Genomic DNA, 15,276 nt, shown 5'->3' with positions numbered 1-15,276 from the left:
GTCTGCACAATTTTTTGTTTAATTTGATGCAGGCGGAAATGTAGAAATTTGGGTGGCAAGTTTGTTTGCAATTTGTAATTAAATCATCGATGTGTGACTGTAGCCATGCAAATGTCCCATGCGTATTACAGTATTTCAAATAAGTTGTTGGGAAGTTGTAATTAGTGATTAGGTTTGTAATGTCCTATATGTGAGAGGCTATGTGTATGTGAGAGGCAGGCCAGAGCTTCAGTGGATTAGTACTTTCAGAATCTAGGCCATTATTTTGTTCCATGATGTGTAATGATAAAAGTGTGTGTTCTGTGTTTAGGAGATGGGTGGAATCTGTTCTAGAACAATTGGTGTTGCAAAATTGTGGTTCCGGTGCTAAACCGGAAGGCCATATAGCTATTTTTGTTTATGTAGTGTTGTATGGTGTGAGGTGTGAGTGGCCTCTTTGAATATTTCCACACCCATCTCCATCATGGCCAAATTGTTGTCCTGGCTTGAAGCAGGGGGGATCAGAAACCTTTTTGCATCTGTCCCTCACGAGATTGTTACCTGAAATAGAGAGAGAAAACAGTTAATGTTGAACATTTAATTAATTTGCATTTAGACATGTGGTACTTTCTTTATTTTTCTCTGATGGTCAAAGCCAAACTGTTATGGACAGCTTTTAGTCTCATACTTGTATGGTTAGTGTCATCAGGGGAAATAAGCATTTTGCTTTACAAAAACATATACCATTGTAATGTCTAATGCAAATTTTATTTCAGAAATCAAATTAGACTGAGCATATTTGGTGATATCTGAATTACTGCTGATATTTTAGTGTAGTTTTGAAGTGTGTTGCACCTTAAGCTGCAGTTCATCTTTTTTGGTGATGTGTTTTCTGCTTAGCATTTTTTTAAGGATGCTATTCACATGTTTGATCATCTATGATCTCTGTGGTCTGTCAGGGTTGTGAGGGTTAGAATTTTGCACACAAATTTTTCATTACTTGCCCAGTGAAATGGGTTCCTTGATCAGACTCGATTTAGATGGGTGCAACCCAAAGTGGAATGATTTGGTTGGTTATCACCCGTGCCACAGTGTTTGCAGTGTTATTGCGGGTGAGAATTGCTTCCACCCACTTAGAGAATATATCAATGATCACCAGGCAATAACGATATCCCCCTTTGGCACTGGGGACTGTACCAATGAAATCCAAATGTAAGGATTCCCAGGGTCCCTTGGGTGGGTCTGACCTGCGTAGATTAGTGCTAATTAGTAGACCTGCGTAGATTAGTGCCCTGATTAACTGTTTCACAAACTATGCATGTACTACACCACCTGTCCACATCAGAAGTCATTCCTGACCACCAAAATGGTGTTTGTATCAACTGCTGTGTTTTAACAGCTGATATATGGGCATATTCATGGTACAATTTGATTATGGGTTTTTTTGAAGAGCTTCTGGAACCACGTATTTCCCATCTCTGAGTATTATGTCTTCTGTGACGGTGACTAACTGATCCTGCTGTAAGTGCGGTGCAATCTCCCCCCAAGCTGTCCACAAATCTTTCTGATATTGTTTCAGGTCGATGGGGGTGATTTGGGCCGCACTCACAGCAGGGGCAGGTAGTATGTCTGGTTGCCACTCGTCTCCTTTCGTGGCTGTGATTTTTGCTAATTTATCAGCAATGTTGTTGTTTTGCTCGCGTTCGTTGAGGTTTCTGTTTATGTGTGTGGCAATGTTGTTGTCACCCACATAGTCAGCTACTCTGTCTGCACCCAGTAGGGGGCCAAGTGTATCTTCCACAGTTGTATGGAGGATTGCAGGGCTGTTGTGAGGGCCTTTTGGCATCCTTTCCCAAGTATACTGAGTTTGATTTACAGTAAAGGCTAATTTACACTGGTCGTCACGCTTAACCTTGATAGACCAGAAGCCATTCTTGATGTCTAAGATTGTAAACCAAGAGGCTTTTGTAGAAGGATTTGCCACTATTGCAGTCGCTTTAGGCAGGACTTGATTCAGACGCTGATAATCTATACAAAGTTGCCATTTTCCGTTTGGTTTTGGTACTGGCAGACAAGGAGAGTTGGTAGATGAACTGCACTGTCGAACTACACCTCTTTTTTCAAGCTGTTGGACTCTCTCATGAACAGCAGCCTCTACTTCTGGCTTAATGCGGTATTGCTTTTGTGGGGGAGGTAGCAACATTGCTATATTAATCCATTAGCAGTTATATGGGGTCTGTTTTGGAAATGGACATAATGCTTTCCTTGTCTCGTGAAATGTTTTTTTAATTGTTTTATTTGTTCGCAATTCGATTTGTTTTTCAAGGCAGTGAATAAAAAAGCCATGTTTTTGCATGATGTCCATTCCCAATACAGTTCCTTCACTGTTGTCTGGTAAATACCAAAAAGGCTCTTCTACCATTATCATGCCTAAGTCGAGTTGAACTGCTTGTTTTTTGCTCGCGATCATTAGTGTGTCGCCTATGCCTCTAATTTGTATGTTTTCATTTGTTAGAGGTAAAGGAATGTTTGTGCAGGAGCATGCAGCGCCGGTATCGATAAGTATGTTGGCTAACCGGCCTCCAGTGTTAGCCCTTAATTTGATACGGTTGCCGCTGTTGATATTACTCCCTATTGCAATGGAGGCCATGCATCCCTATTGTATGTTATATTTCGACAGTAATTTGCTGTTTTGTTGTTTTTGTCCCTGTTGCTGTTGTTCCTCCATTTGTCGGGGAGCACTTGTGTTGTTTTGCATACTCAAGGTATCTAAACGTTTGAGAATTTCAGTGTCAGTGTTGGAGGGTGCTCCCTTTCTTTCGTACTCAGCATTTAACTGATAACAGTCCCGTATGTTATGACTTTTTCTTCTGCAATAATCGCATCGATGTTGGTGGTAATTAGTTTTTTCAGCACCGTTGCCCTCTGTCACCCACTGGGTTGCTGCAATATGATGCGATTTAGACTGATTGTGTCTATTTTCGATTTTAGATGCCCAGTCTACCACTACCCTGTACGTGTTTTCAGCTGGGTCGGCACCATTCAAAAGAGCTTGTTGAACAGCGGGTCCTGCTTTATTTTTTAGGAATTGAAGTAAAACTTCATGATCCTTTTCTGCGTTTTTTAGGCCGGAGTATTCTTTGTACGATTCCCACAAACGCTCTGCATAACTTTCGATTGGTTCTTTATTTGATTGTTTAATGTTAACAATTTTACTCCATTCTGCATGGCTGGGTCCTCTCAGATCTAGCAGTGTTTGCTTTAGTCTTTCGTTATAATGCGTCCCGTTTTCATTTCCTCATTCAGTTTTGGTCTGAGTTCGTTCAGAATAGTTAAGAGAGCAATTTGCCATACGTCTCTGATCTCTAGATTGTACATATTGGCCTGTAACATTAAGGTGTCCCAGTAAGGCTGGAATGGACCTCTTCTTGGCATCATGCCAACTATTTCTTTGTGTGAGCTGCATTCCTCACACGTTAAAGGACGACTGATAGTTGTGATGTCATCTTCTACATTTGTTATTGTCTTAAGGACTGCGACTTGAACTGATTTTTTCAGAACATCGCTAGCTTTTTGCCGCATCATAACCGGGCTGCGTTCTTTAGTCCTCTGAGAGGGACTATCCCCATGGGCTCGGTTACGAGCCTCTCTTGTGTGTTTTGCGTAAGCTAATGTTACCGCATCATCGTCGTCACTATCCTGTTTTCTTTCTGCATTAAATGGTGAATTTATGGCTGCTTCTTTTATAGCTGATGTTGGGAAGCCTGCGTTATCACAACACTCTTCTAAGGCAGATGCATAATTTCGACCTGATCTGAGTTTTTGTGGAGATCATTCCAACGCATCTACCCGTCTTGCCCAACTTTGCTTTTTATACACAAACGCGTCGACTTGAGCCCTCAACTTTTTTAATTCTTCCGATCGTGATTTCTCTATTTCTTTAATGTTTACTATAATTTGCTCATTATTAGCCATGGTGTCGATATCGTTACGGCGAAGCAAGTAAACTATAGCGACGGGGGTTCTTCGGTATTTAGATTTAGATTCTAGTCTTCGACCCTCCGTAGAGTACCATGATAAGATTTCATCATTACTCCATTTTAAATTTAGTCCTTTCTCGCGTAAACGAAAAAGGAGATCTTTGAATTTTATGGCCAGAGCTTCCATTACCTCCTCATCTGCTCTGCCTCTATCATGTCCCTGATACATGTTTTTGTCTAATATCTTTAGCCCCACCAGATTTTTCCGGTCTCCGGTCTAACAGTGGGTATTCCGACCCGTTCTATAAATGTGTCTATATGGGATGTGTCTGTGCTTTCCCTCAAAACTTCTAGTAGGCAAAAAGAATGGACTTACCAGAGCTGATGTAGACAGAGAAGTAGAAGAAGCTCAAAACTCATCCTCTGTACCAAACAGGTTGTTGCGCTGAAAAGACGTCACTCGCTCGTTGGAGATCATGTCGGCAGGTCACCACTTGTAAAATGGCAGGCAAAACTGCTAAAAATATATAGATTTGAACCTTGAAGGTCTCTGCGTTGTTCTGTCTTTTCTGAGCACTGAAGTAAAGCAATTATTGTTAATAATTTGCACTTTACAAATTCATCCCGATATTAATTTTATCTGACTCGGTTCCTCCAGAGCGGTTTATCCTTTTTTAAAGACCCAGTGTTGATATAAATGATTTCAGAGGAATACAGAATGAATCAAAAAGTAACAATTTATTTGCCAGGTAGGATTTAAAACACAAGTTAAAGAAACAAGTCAAAGAACATACCTGGCAGTTGATAAAAGTACATGTAATTGCAAAGCATGGGAAATCTGAATGCAGATTCCTATTATTACAGTTACACACATCGAGGTGTGGGATCATCTGGCTACAGAGAATCTTGAGCTCTGGGCCAGCCTTCCTTAAATATCCAGACAGAATACACATTGTGTATCAAATGGTATTATCCTTTGTTCAATGAGAATTTGGGGGTGAAAGGGTTCTTGGCTTCCTGGTGTTAAACCTTCAAGGAGGGGGATAGGCCTCCAGAATTATTCAGTATTTGGCAAAGACCTTATAACTTTGTTGTCATTAAGTTTTATAAACCTGGGGACAAAACACTATACCAGACACACCGAGACATTTTAAATGATACCAAACATGTTACACAAGTTACATTATTTGTATACATCAGATATGGTCTTTGTTACATACAGATCTTAGGTGAGTTTGAGGTGATTCTGGGCTGAAAGGGAATGGATCAGGAGGAGAGGGGAGAGAATGGGACAGATGTGGAAGGGCAACAATGAGGTGTGATTTTTCAGTCTTCGCTCAGTGGGGTGTGGTGCCTCAGGAAGCATTTGCTCTTTGCCTTTGAATGCAAACACATTGGCACCCCGCCTTACATTTTCTTCCGTCAACTTTGAAATAAAATAGAAAGTGCAATGTGTAAATGTATATCGTGATTAGGGCTGGGGCGGTATGGATTTTTTCTAATCGCGGTTGAAAAGCAAGATATTCACGGTATAGCGGTAAGCGCATTAAATACATTACATTGGATCAGAGAAGTCCCCCCGACAGACTTTGGAGCACACATCAGAAGTAAGCTTTTGATAGACAGACTTTAAATATTGTCACCTACATCCGAAGAAAAAAAGCGAGCACAATTTTAAATAGTCAAATTTTCATCAAGCAGTAATTTGGCATGAACTAATCACTGTATAGATTTCCTTATTTAAGATTATTCTCAGATACATTAGCATTGAAGATGGGTCAGACATGATTTTGACCACTTTATTAAGTTTTGTTTTGTAGAAAGCCTTTCTTTAACTTAAAATTTCGTTTTGTATAAATTGTATCTTAATTTTAATCACTGTTTCATTAACTAATTGCCTGGAATTAATAAATAAGAAGCAAATATAGCAGACATATAATCAGCAGCAGGGCGTGGAAGCGCCCGATCACGATCTCTTCTTGCGTGAGCTCTCTCATAAATGAACCGAAACTTCGTGGCTAGGCCTACTGCCTCACAGACATGAGAAATAAATAGAAATCTTAAAATGCATTTTAAACAAAATTCAAAACAAAATGATAAAATTTTAGGCTACAGTAGCCTAGTAGTCAGGTTGCCGATGATGCGTTACTATTTATTTATTTATTTTTTATCCCTGTAGCCAATCGGAAGCGGACTTCACTGCTGATATTCTGGGGATACAACATAGCCAATAGGCTATAGCCTACTAGGGACTTTAGCCTTTAAAATATCTTTGCTGCATTGGATCAGTCTCCTTTCTAGAACAGCCAAGAGCTTTCTAGCCTCGCGACAGCAGCACTTACATCGCTCAGACCTTAAAACAGTCAGCGCCCGTGGATGCGGTTTGAAAATTTATCAAAAAAGCGTTGGTCGCGGACAGATGAGTTTTGTGATCGCGGTTCGCGGATTAAATAATAATAGCCCATCAGCGCATCTCTAATACAAATGGAATGTTATTATGTGTCATGGAACATTAAGCTCCCCAACTTCATGAAAGGTCGGATTTGCTCCATATTTTGATAAGTTTTGTTTAGAAAACCTTGAATCCATGTAGGCTAATATCATTAGACATAATCCATATCATTAGAATCAATGAATCCATGTCATTAGACACAACGAATCCATGTCATTAGACACAAGCGTGCACACATGTGCAGGCCAATGTTTTTTGTTTTTGTTTTTTGCGGTGGCGACGGTGACAAGCTCAGACCCGCGGTTGGAGTCACGTGACCGCGGTATTGCGGTAATGCGGTAACCGTCCCAGCCCTAATCGTGATAAATATCGATATCAAACAATATGAAAATTTGGCCATATCGCCCAGCCCTTGTCGCGATAACAATTTTGGCCATATCGCCCAGCCCTAGAATATACACAGTCGTTAGTCCTTTGCAAGTCGCTTTGGATAAAAACATCTGCTAAATGAATAAATGAAAATGTTAAAGTTTGTACAGAGCTGTTATACTGTGAGATTTAATTGTTTACTGTTTTGTTCAGTTTGACCAGAAAGAGAAGACCCCAATTCTGGGCAGCAGGAAAGACTACTGGGATTATTTCTGTGACTGTTTGGCCGAGATTAAAGGAGCTAATGACGGCATTCGCTTTGTCAAATCAATCCCTGAGGTAATCCACCACATGAGCCCAAAACTCTGCTGTTTCTTTAGCCAGTTCGTGTTTGGGTCCAGCGTACCTTCTTATTTCTCTTTCACTGTTTCATGTCACTGGTTTTGTGACATTTTGATATCCGTTTTTGTTCTGCTTCTCTCCGGTGGGTTTGAAGCAGGAAATCAGAGTGCCGCTCTGGCTCAGGCTGGTCATTTGTATAGTTAGACTAGCCGTAGAGTCTCTCTCAAAGGTTATATCACACTTCATGCTCACTCTCAGTACTTCCTGCACTGTTTTTTGAGACTCTAACAAAAAACTCTTGGTGTCTCTAGAAGAGATCGGGGACAATTAGAATGATGTGACTAATTCTAGTCTAATTCTAGTTTCATCTTGAAAATGATGTATGAAAGTTTCACTTTGTGCCATTGAAACTGATTTTGAGATATAAATGTAGTGTGTAATTTACCACAAATTTGTTGGTTAAAAGTTAACATGAATGACAGATGTTGTCATACAACATTATATCATGAATTTGAGTTTTGTTGCAATTTTAGCTCAAATAATAAAATAAAAGTCATATGACTGAATTGAAAGTTTACATTTTTTAAATATGTAACAAACAACATTTTATTAAAGCATCTAGTTAAAGATTGTTCTCAACTGATCAGCTGACAAATATATTTTATAAAAGGGATATAACTCTTTTCATATAATTATACTTTTGCTTTAAATACAAATTACTGACAGCTTTAGTACTATATAAAGGAGTGTTAAGGCAATGAAATTATAATGAATTCATTCTTTGTTTTTGTTTGTAGACACAGTTGATTAATTTATTTTTCAGGTGTCACAGTTGCCCCATAATAGGTTTGTATTTAAGTCAACATTATGATGAAGTCTTTCTCAAAAGTATATGTTTTAAAAGTACTTTTAATGTGCCTGTCGTTACTAATACTAGTAGTCTTTCTCACTATAAGTCTATTATTGGCACATTTACTTTTGACACAAGTGTTCTCATACCAAAACATGACAGGTAGATTAGTAGTCATCGTAGTTATGAGGATGTCAGTATGAAATTCCTTCGTCTCAGAAATGCATAGTTTTGAAAGACACTTGAATTGAGAGCAAATCCAGAATCCCTGCACCAACTATAGTGTAACAAATGCTTGAATTGAGGGGGCTGGTGGGGGGACCGGGACCCCCCATAAGGCATAAGGGACCCACCATAAGAAATAAAAAATACTGGTTTATTTCAGTAAAGATAATAAATACAAATAGTTTAATTTACCCAGTTAGGATATTATACATTTAGTGAATTAATTATTTACAATAATCCATGTCTTTGAAATGTATTTTCAGGCTATTTGTCATGTCTCTTTAAAAATGTAAATGCCCCTATGCCAAAAGACCACTTAGCGCATGTCATCATCACTGCGTGCTCGGCTAACCTGATTTAGTACAGCTCACACTTAAGCCGCCTTTTCACTGTCGCCGAAATTCACATACGACTTCGTATTTCTCCCTCTAGTGACAGTCGTGATGAATTGTCATTTTGCTCGCAATGGATTTTATTCATTGAATGAGAAGCAACCAACGGTTGACCTCAGAATGACCTTACTTTTGTTGAGCAGATGGATGAATTCAGTAAAATTCTGGATTAATATTCACACAGTATTTATTATTAATAGTATCATTTATCATTATTACTGTTTTTATAGTTAATATTATGATAATTGCGGGGGCCTGGGTTGCTCAGCGAGTATTGACGCTGACTACCACCCCTGGAGTCGCGAGTTCGAATCCAGGGCGTGCTGAGTGACTCCAGCCAGGTCTCCTAAGCAACTGAAATGGCCCGGTTGCTAGGGAGGGTAGTCACATGGGGTAACCTCCTCTTTGTCGCGATTAGTGGTTCTCGCTCTCAGTGGGGCGCATGGCAAGTAGCATGAGCCTCCACATGCTGTGAGTCTCCGCGGTGTCATGCGCGAGGAGCCACGTGATAAGATGTGCGGATTGACTGTCTCAGAAGTGGAGGCAACTGAGACTTGTCCTCCACCACCCATATCAAATACCTACAAACATATCGCATATAAGTGACGATTAAAGACTGTGCAATAGTTTTTGATGTAATTCCAAGTGGTCTCATAAAAATGGTTTCTATGGTATTAAAGAGAGTTTGAGTTTGAAACTAAATTACATGTTTGTAGCATTAAAGACAAACATTCTAATAAGTGTTACATAAGGAGTTTGTGCACAGACATTTCAATCCCTGCTGCTAAAATGTTTTGGAATTCTAGATATGACCATATTGATTGGAAAGCGGTATGGAATATCACCCGAAAGTATTGTATTACCAATAAAGTAAGGGAAGTTTCTTTTAAAATAATGAATCTAATTTATCCTGTAAGGTGCTACTAAAGTTTAAGGTTGATATCAATGGACAAAAGTAAAACCCAATTTTACACTCTTTAAGACAGAAATGAGACTTTATTTAAAAACTTTGAAAAACTTGAATTTAATGTCATTTTAATATGTCCTGTATGCCCCTTAGTATATAGTTTTGTTGCACTTCTATGAACTATGTTTGACTCCGCTCTATCCAATGTGATGCATATGCTCTATGCCTGATTTACAGTTGAAATAAACATTGAGAAAAAATACAAATACATTTTTATTTTTTATTGTGTTATTGTAATTTTTGAACAGAAGATTTTGCAATTTGTATGTAGTTAACATTAACATGTCATTCTCAACTCTCATTTAAAACATGCATATCTTTATTCAATGCAAGGGCTATTTGTGTTCATTTTATGTGGTTTAGGTGAAGAAGCCCTTAGGGATTGGACGAGCATTCATCCGCTTCTGTCTGGTGCACCAGAGACTGGCAGACACTCAGCAATGTCTTATGAACTCCAAGATCACATGGTAATGTATTTGTACATAAACCTGATATGACCATCATAAGGGATAGTTCACCCAAAAAATGCTAATTCTGTCATTTATATCATGTTGTTTTAAACTCCTATGACATTTCTTTTTATGTGGAACACAAAAGGAGTTATTTAGCTAAATGTCCAAGCTGCTCTTTTCCATACAATGAAAGTAGATACTGATTTTGGCTGTCAAGCTTACAAAAGAACAACAAAGTATCATAAAAGTAGCGCATATGATTAGTGCACTATACATTTAGTCTTCTAAAGCCATACAAGAGCTTTGCTTGAGAAACAGGCTGAAATTTCTCTATTTTCAGTAAAGAAAAATAATATGGGTTTTGATCAAAATGAGGGTTTTTGGGTGCAGTTGTATGTCTTTTATGTGTACTTAACTTTACCCAAGTATGATTATGAAACATTGCTCAAAATGCATAAATGTGGCACTCATGCAATTTTATTTATTTTTGTTGCAAAAGTTGTGTTTGTCAGATGTATTCGTACAGATTGTAGCAGTTTAAAATTAAACACCAGTAAATACTTTGAGTATGTAAATGCACATGAGACTTGCAATCAAACTTGTAAACAACCAGATCAGTGGAAACCACAACCACTTTTGGCCTTTTGAGTTTCAAAGTACGGTTAGAAATTCACATGAAAAAAAAAACCCTCAGAGAATTAAAAGAGAAGTCAGCTTTTTTCAACATTTTAAATGTTAGACTTTACATTTAGTCTATTATAAAATCAAATATATATGGATTTTGTAGAGTTGTAGTGTTTTGTAGAGTTTTAATGCTTTAGTGCATACAGTACATTAATAAGTACATTTATTGATATCACTAAAAAGGCAGTATTTTATTAAAGCTGCTGTTTATGTAAAGTTATGAAAATGAGTCTTGTCTAGTCATTAATTTCTCTTCCTCATTGTGTTTTCAGTTCTCCTGAAACATGAGACTTCACTAAATTATGTTCCTTCCTCTTTCAAATGAAGCATGCAATAGTGACAACTAATCACAATACTGATAATACAGCTGTAACAAGCTGCCCAATGTACAGTGTTTTTTATAGCTACTACAAATGTACAGTAATGGACACTTTTAGACATTCCGAGAACTTTTCACTTGTTTATGTACTGAATATGATGTATTATTCACAGTGAGTGGTATTATGAACACAGTCCCTATCTGAAGTCACATCTAAACATCGATATTATCAACCACCTGTATGAACTCAATGAGGTCCAGTTTGATGTAGCATCCAGAGGTCACGACCTTGACTCTGACTGGCCCACTTTTGCCAGGTAATTTACAGTATGATGGTTTGACCCATATATATCACAATTGTAAATCATCTGTTTTGATCAGCATTCTTTGTATTTTGTAGCCTTTTTTATTCTATGAGCAATCTGGTTTTTAGAGAATAATTAGTGAATTTATGCATAAAGTTGCAATAAATTATTTTCACATACTCAAAAGCTTATACAAATAATTGAAGGTTAATTATCTACTTTTTCAGTATTTTCAAAAGAATCAGGCAACTCCCAAAATGACTCCTACATAAATGCCAACTAGCAGACTTTTTAAGCCCAGCCCATGTGTTGCATGGTTAACTAATCATTAAAAGTACTTAACTGAATCAAATAAAACAAAAATACTTCTTATCTGCTTTTACTCTAGGATTTACTATTTTACCCGCTCATTTGTGGAAACCACCCAGTCACTGCTCTAGTGGCAACAGTTTGGTTAGCACTTGCACACAGGTTTAGTAACACTTTAGAGATTCTAATATGACAACTGACAATTCTGTTCATATACTCAAAATGATGTGCTTCACGTGGACAATACATAAACACAAAATGGCAGCTGTCTCAATTCAAACCAGGGTTTTGGAACTTTCATTATTATGTAACAAATTTTGTTATGTAGTTACTTATAGAAACTTACTTTTTATAGTTTATAGTTACGTTTTATAGTTACTTATATGCCATTTTTTTTCTCATTACTTTTATAAGTAACACATTCCATTATTACATAATGTGAAGTTGCAGGAGATGCTAGAACAGGCTGAAGAATAAGCCAGGAGCCACTCTGAGATCCCAGCCATGCGATGAATCTGTACACCATAATAAACGCTGCTCATGGATGTTGATTTTGGTCTGTATTGTTCAGTTTAATTGCACAGTGTTTTAAAATGTTTTTGTTGAATGTTCTAAATGAGGAACTGGATTGATTGAGGAAGAGGCTGGACATTGAACTTGAGAAAATGTCAAGTCTTGAGTCCAGAGTTTCTGAGCTAGAGGTATTGTGATCATTATACACATAGCTGTTAGTCTTTACTTTCTCAAGACAAATATACATAATTAATGTTAGTGTATACTTAATTTTTCCGCATGCCATTCCGATTCATGCACTGTCGAATGCTTAGCCTTTAAAGGAATACTCTTTTTACCTCAAGCCAAGTCAGACACATTCAAGGCATACACACTTCGACTGCTTACTGAGAGACTTCTAGCACAGTCAACAGTAAATATATGGGCAGACAATGCACAAAGATGCTGATTTTCTGCGAGTCTAGAAAGCTAGGCTGCACACAAACAGTCTACATTCCGCAGACATGGAAAACTGAATATACTTTGTCCATAAATAGGGCTGGGAAAATTATATTTACATGATAGTCATATCAGTAACATTGTAAAAGCTGTCTTATTCTACACAAAGAGTGTCACAGAATGTCACTGGCAGGGTCCACACGCAGAGTAAAAAACAAAAACAAAGGATCACAAGGCCAACGCCACACGATGCACGCAACAGGCAACAAAACCAAGACAGGACACCTGTGCAGGAGTTCTGCCACATACTCACCCGACACCTTAGACCAAAATAACCAAACCTCAGCACAACATGAAGCGAGTGCATGCTTCCAAAATGACTTAAGCGCAATGCACCCACATCAGAAATAGACAGACATGGAGCATGACTGTCCGAATCCTGACAGACCGAAACCGAACCAGACAGGAAGTCAGGATACAGACATCATGCTCCCGACATGAAACAAGACAGCATGAAGAGTGCACGGCAGGGAATACAACCAAAACCGTGCACTAACACAAAGACAGACAACGAAACACAAGACTGACATGTGCAATGGTGCCATGGTCCTGTCAGACAAAAACCCAGACTAACAGAGTGACAGGACCATGACAGAGAGGGTCCAAACATGCTGGCTGCCATGTTAGAATCACATGACATGTCGAATACGACTCGCTTAATCTCAGTAACGTCCTGTTATTTGACACTTTCACTCATTGATTAACGTAATCATGACAAACTGTGAATACTACATTTCTACAACTGCATCTGAAATGGAAAACTATTAATTTTATATAATGCAGCATCCAAGACACTAGGTGTCAGTGTAAGTCCAAGATGACACAAAGACAAATGTTACTGAGTGCACCTTTACTTACCCCACTGGTAAGTAGTTTTGCATGGGTAAAAAACACTTTTTCTCACATTTTAACATCTAATTACAAAGAAATGTTTATTGCAAAAGGATGTGCAAAACAACAGATAAGTGGCATGCAGATCAGAACATCTCACTTTATTGAAATATTTCAAGAACATGACTAACATGCATTTTTGCATGTTTACAACTGGAGCTGATGGAGCAACATTCTGGTTTTGCTGTCATTTCAAAGAATCTTTTAGCAAGTATCAAAGTTTTGACATCACAAAAAGTGAAGGATATTGCTGGATCTACCACAGTACATTGTTTGCTGTTGAGAAATTGCATCAGTTATTGTTTTGTGACTCTCTGAATTGAAACTGAATTGTGAGGTGCTGAAAAGATTTTCATTCCTAATAATTAGATGAAGTCTGTTCTTTATATCTGGGGAAATCAATGTGCTCTTGCATCCATGTGTGTTTGTGTTTGAAAGTCTGTCAACAGAGACTACAGTCAGATGATCTGAAAAAAAAACCCACCATTATTGGTGATTCTGAAACCATACTTTATCAGAAAGAGGAACAGATAAAAAAGCCTCAGAGAGGAATTATCAAGGTAAGAAATCTCTGTACTGCTTTTCAAGTAGTCCATAAATTGAAAACAAATAACAGCAGAATTCCTTTCACCATCTACTAGTCATTCTAAATGGCTGCAGTTTTTCTGCTAGAGCTGAGGAGCAGTTTGCTCTTGCTCAGCTGGCCTGTCATGACCTGAATGTGATCTTCAGCAAAAGTTCATGGGAGAAGCAAGCCTGTGAGCTGAGAATATCTGCTGAGATAGATGACCTTTACTGCACCAAGAAGAACCTGGAAGAGAGACTCATTGAGTGCATAAGGTGATAAGTTCGACCTAGGGTGCGTTTCCCAAAAGCATCATAACCATTATTTAAATTCAAACAGCAACTTTTTTTGTCCAGGCAGTGTAATTACAAACAATCAAAATATGGCACAGACCAAGTTCTTGCAGTCTAGTTAATAAAAAAAATAAAATAAATGTAATTGTTGCTTTATGTACATCATACTATAGGCTTCTCATTGGTCAACACTTTTTTCAGTATATCATTACTGTTATAATGAAGTCAGAGATAGAAACAGTATACTTAGATGTGTATTAGATTGTTGGTTTTTCATATTTTGTGGCAGGTTATGTGGTCATCCCTTCTGTTACTACTGCTGCAGTTATGTTGTGAGTGGCCAGCAGGGCGGCGGAAAGGAGCGTTGCTGTAAATACTGTTACACTCGAGTGTCAGAGCGCCACCCACAGGCAGGTCTTTATAGTTCTATACATCCACCCTACAGCCCACTATCAAGCCCCAGCACGCCTGGTTTCACAGGTGAGAGGTCACAGAGAACAAATTGAACCCTCATAGACAGTAAACAGCAAGGCAGCTGACTAGGGTTTGGAAAAGAACCTTAGGACATTGATCACATCTGAGATCAGAAGGAAGAGAAAAACCCTGGTGAGCTGTCTCGCTGTCTACTGTAATATGGAGGGGTGGTGGCGTAGTGGGCTAAAGCACATAACTGTTAATCAGAAGGTCGCTGGTTCGATCCCCACAGCCACCACCATTGTGTCCTTGAGCAAGGCACTTAACTCCAGGTTGCTCCGGGGGGATTGTCCCTGTAATAAGTGCACTGTAAGTCGCTTTGGATAAAAGCGTCTGCCAAATGCATAAATGTAAATGTAAATGTACTGTACTACCCTGCCACTATAAATGATCTCTCACAGACATATACGTCTCTGG

The 15,276-nt window shown here is 38.4% G+C and overlaps 1 protein-coding gene and 1 long non-coding RNA gene across 2 annotated transcripts; both read left to right on the top strand.

Annotated features, from left to right (window-relative positions):
• The first annotated feature begins 2,504 nt into the window (after positions 1-2,504).
• LOC127645058 (FYVE and coiled-coil domain-containing protein 1-like) lies at positions 2,505-12,181 on the top strand. The gene is made up of 5 exons (XM_052128579.1): positions 2,505-2,531; positions 6,994-7,119; positions 9,920-10,023; positions 11,185-11,328; positions 12,070-12,181. The coding sequence occupies exons 1-5, from the start codon at positions 2,505-2,507 to the stop codon at positions 12,083-12,085; spliced, it is 417 nt and encodes a 138-aa protein (XP_051984539.1). The 3' UTR covers positions 12,086-12,181.
• A 1,596-nt stretch (positions 12,182-13,777) lies between these two features.
• On the top strand, positions 13,778-14,842 carry LOC127645664 (uncharacterized). The gene is made up of 3 exons (XR_007970797.1): positions 13,778-14,087; positions 14,200-14,367; positions 14,675-14,842. It is a non-coding gene; the product is annotated as an uncharacterized LOC127645664 (long non-coding RNA).
• The last annotated feature ends 434 nt before the right edge of the window (positions 14,843-15,276 follow it).

The sequence above is a fragment of the Xyrauchen texanus genome, chromosome 6 (assembly GCF_025860055.1).
Source record: "Xyrauchen texanus isolate HMW12.3.18 chromosome 6, RBS_HiC_50CHRs, whole genome shotgun sequence".
Classification (NCBI taxonomy): Eukaryota; Metazoa; Chordata; class Actinopteri; order Cypriniformes; family Catostomidae; genus Xyrauchen; species Xyrauchen texanus.
This window is presented reverse-complemented; position numbering and strand designations above follow the sequence as displayed.

Excerpts from the sequence above, each read along its gene's own strand:
- LOC127645058 (XM_052128579.1), top strand. The coding sequence starts at position 2,505 with ATGTTTGTGCAGGAGCATGCAGCGCCG. Across the intron at positions 2,532-6,993 it reads TGCAGGAGCATGCAGCGCCG|TTTGACCAGAAAGAGAAGAC; the intron begins GTATCGATAAGT and ends TGTTTTGTTCAG. Across the intron at positions 7,120-9,919 it reads TTGTCAAATCAATCCCTGAG|GTGAAGAAGCCCTTAGGGAT; the intron begins GTAATCCACCAC and ends TATGTGGTTTAG.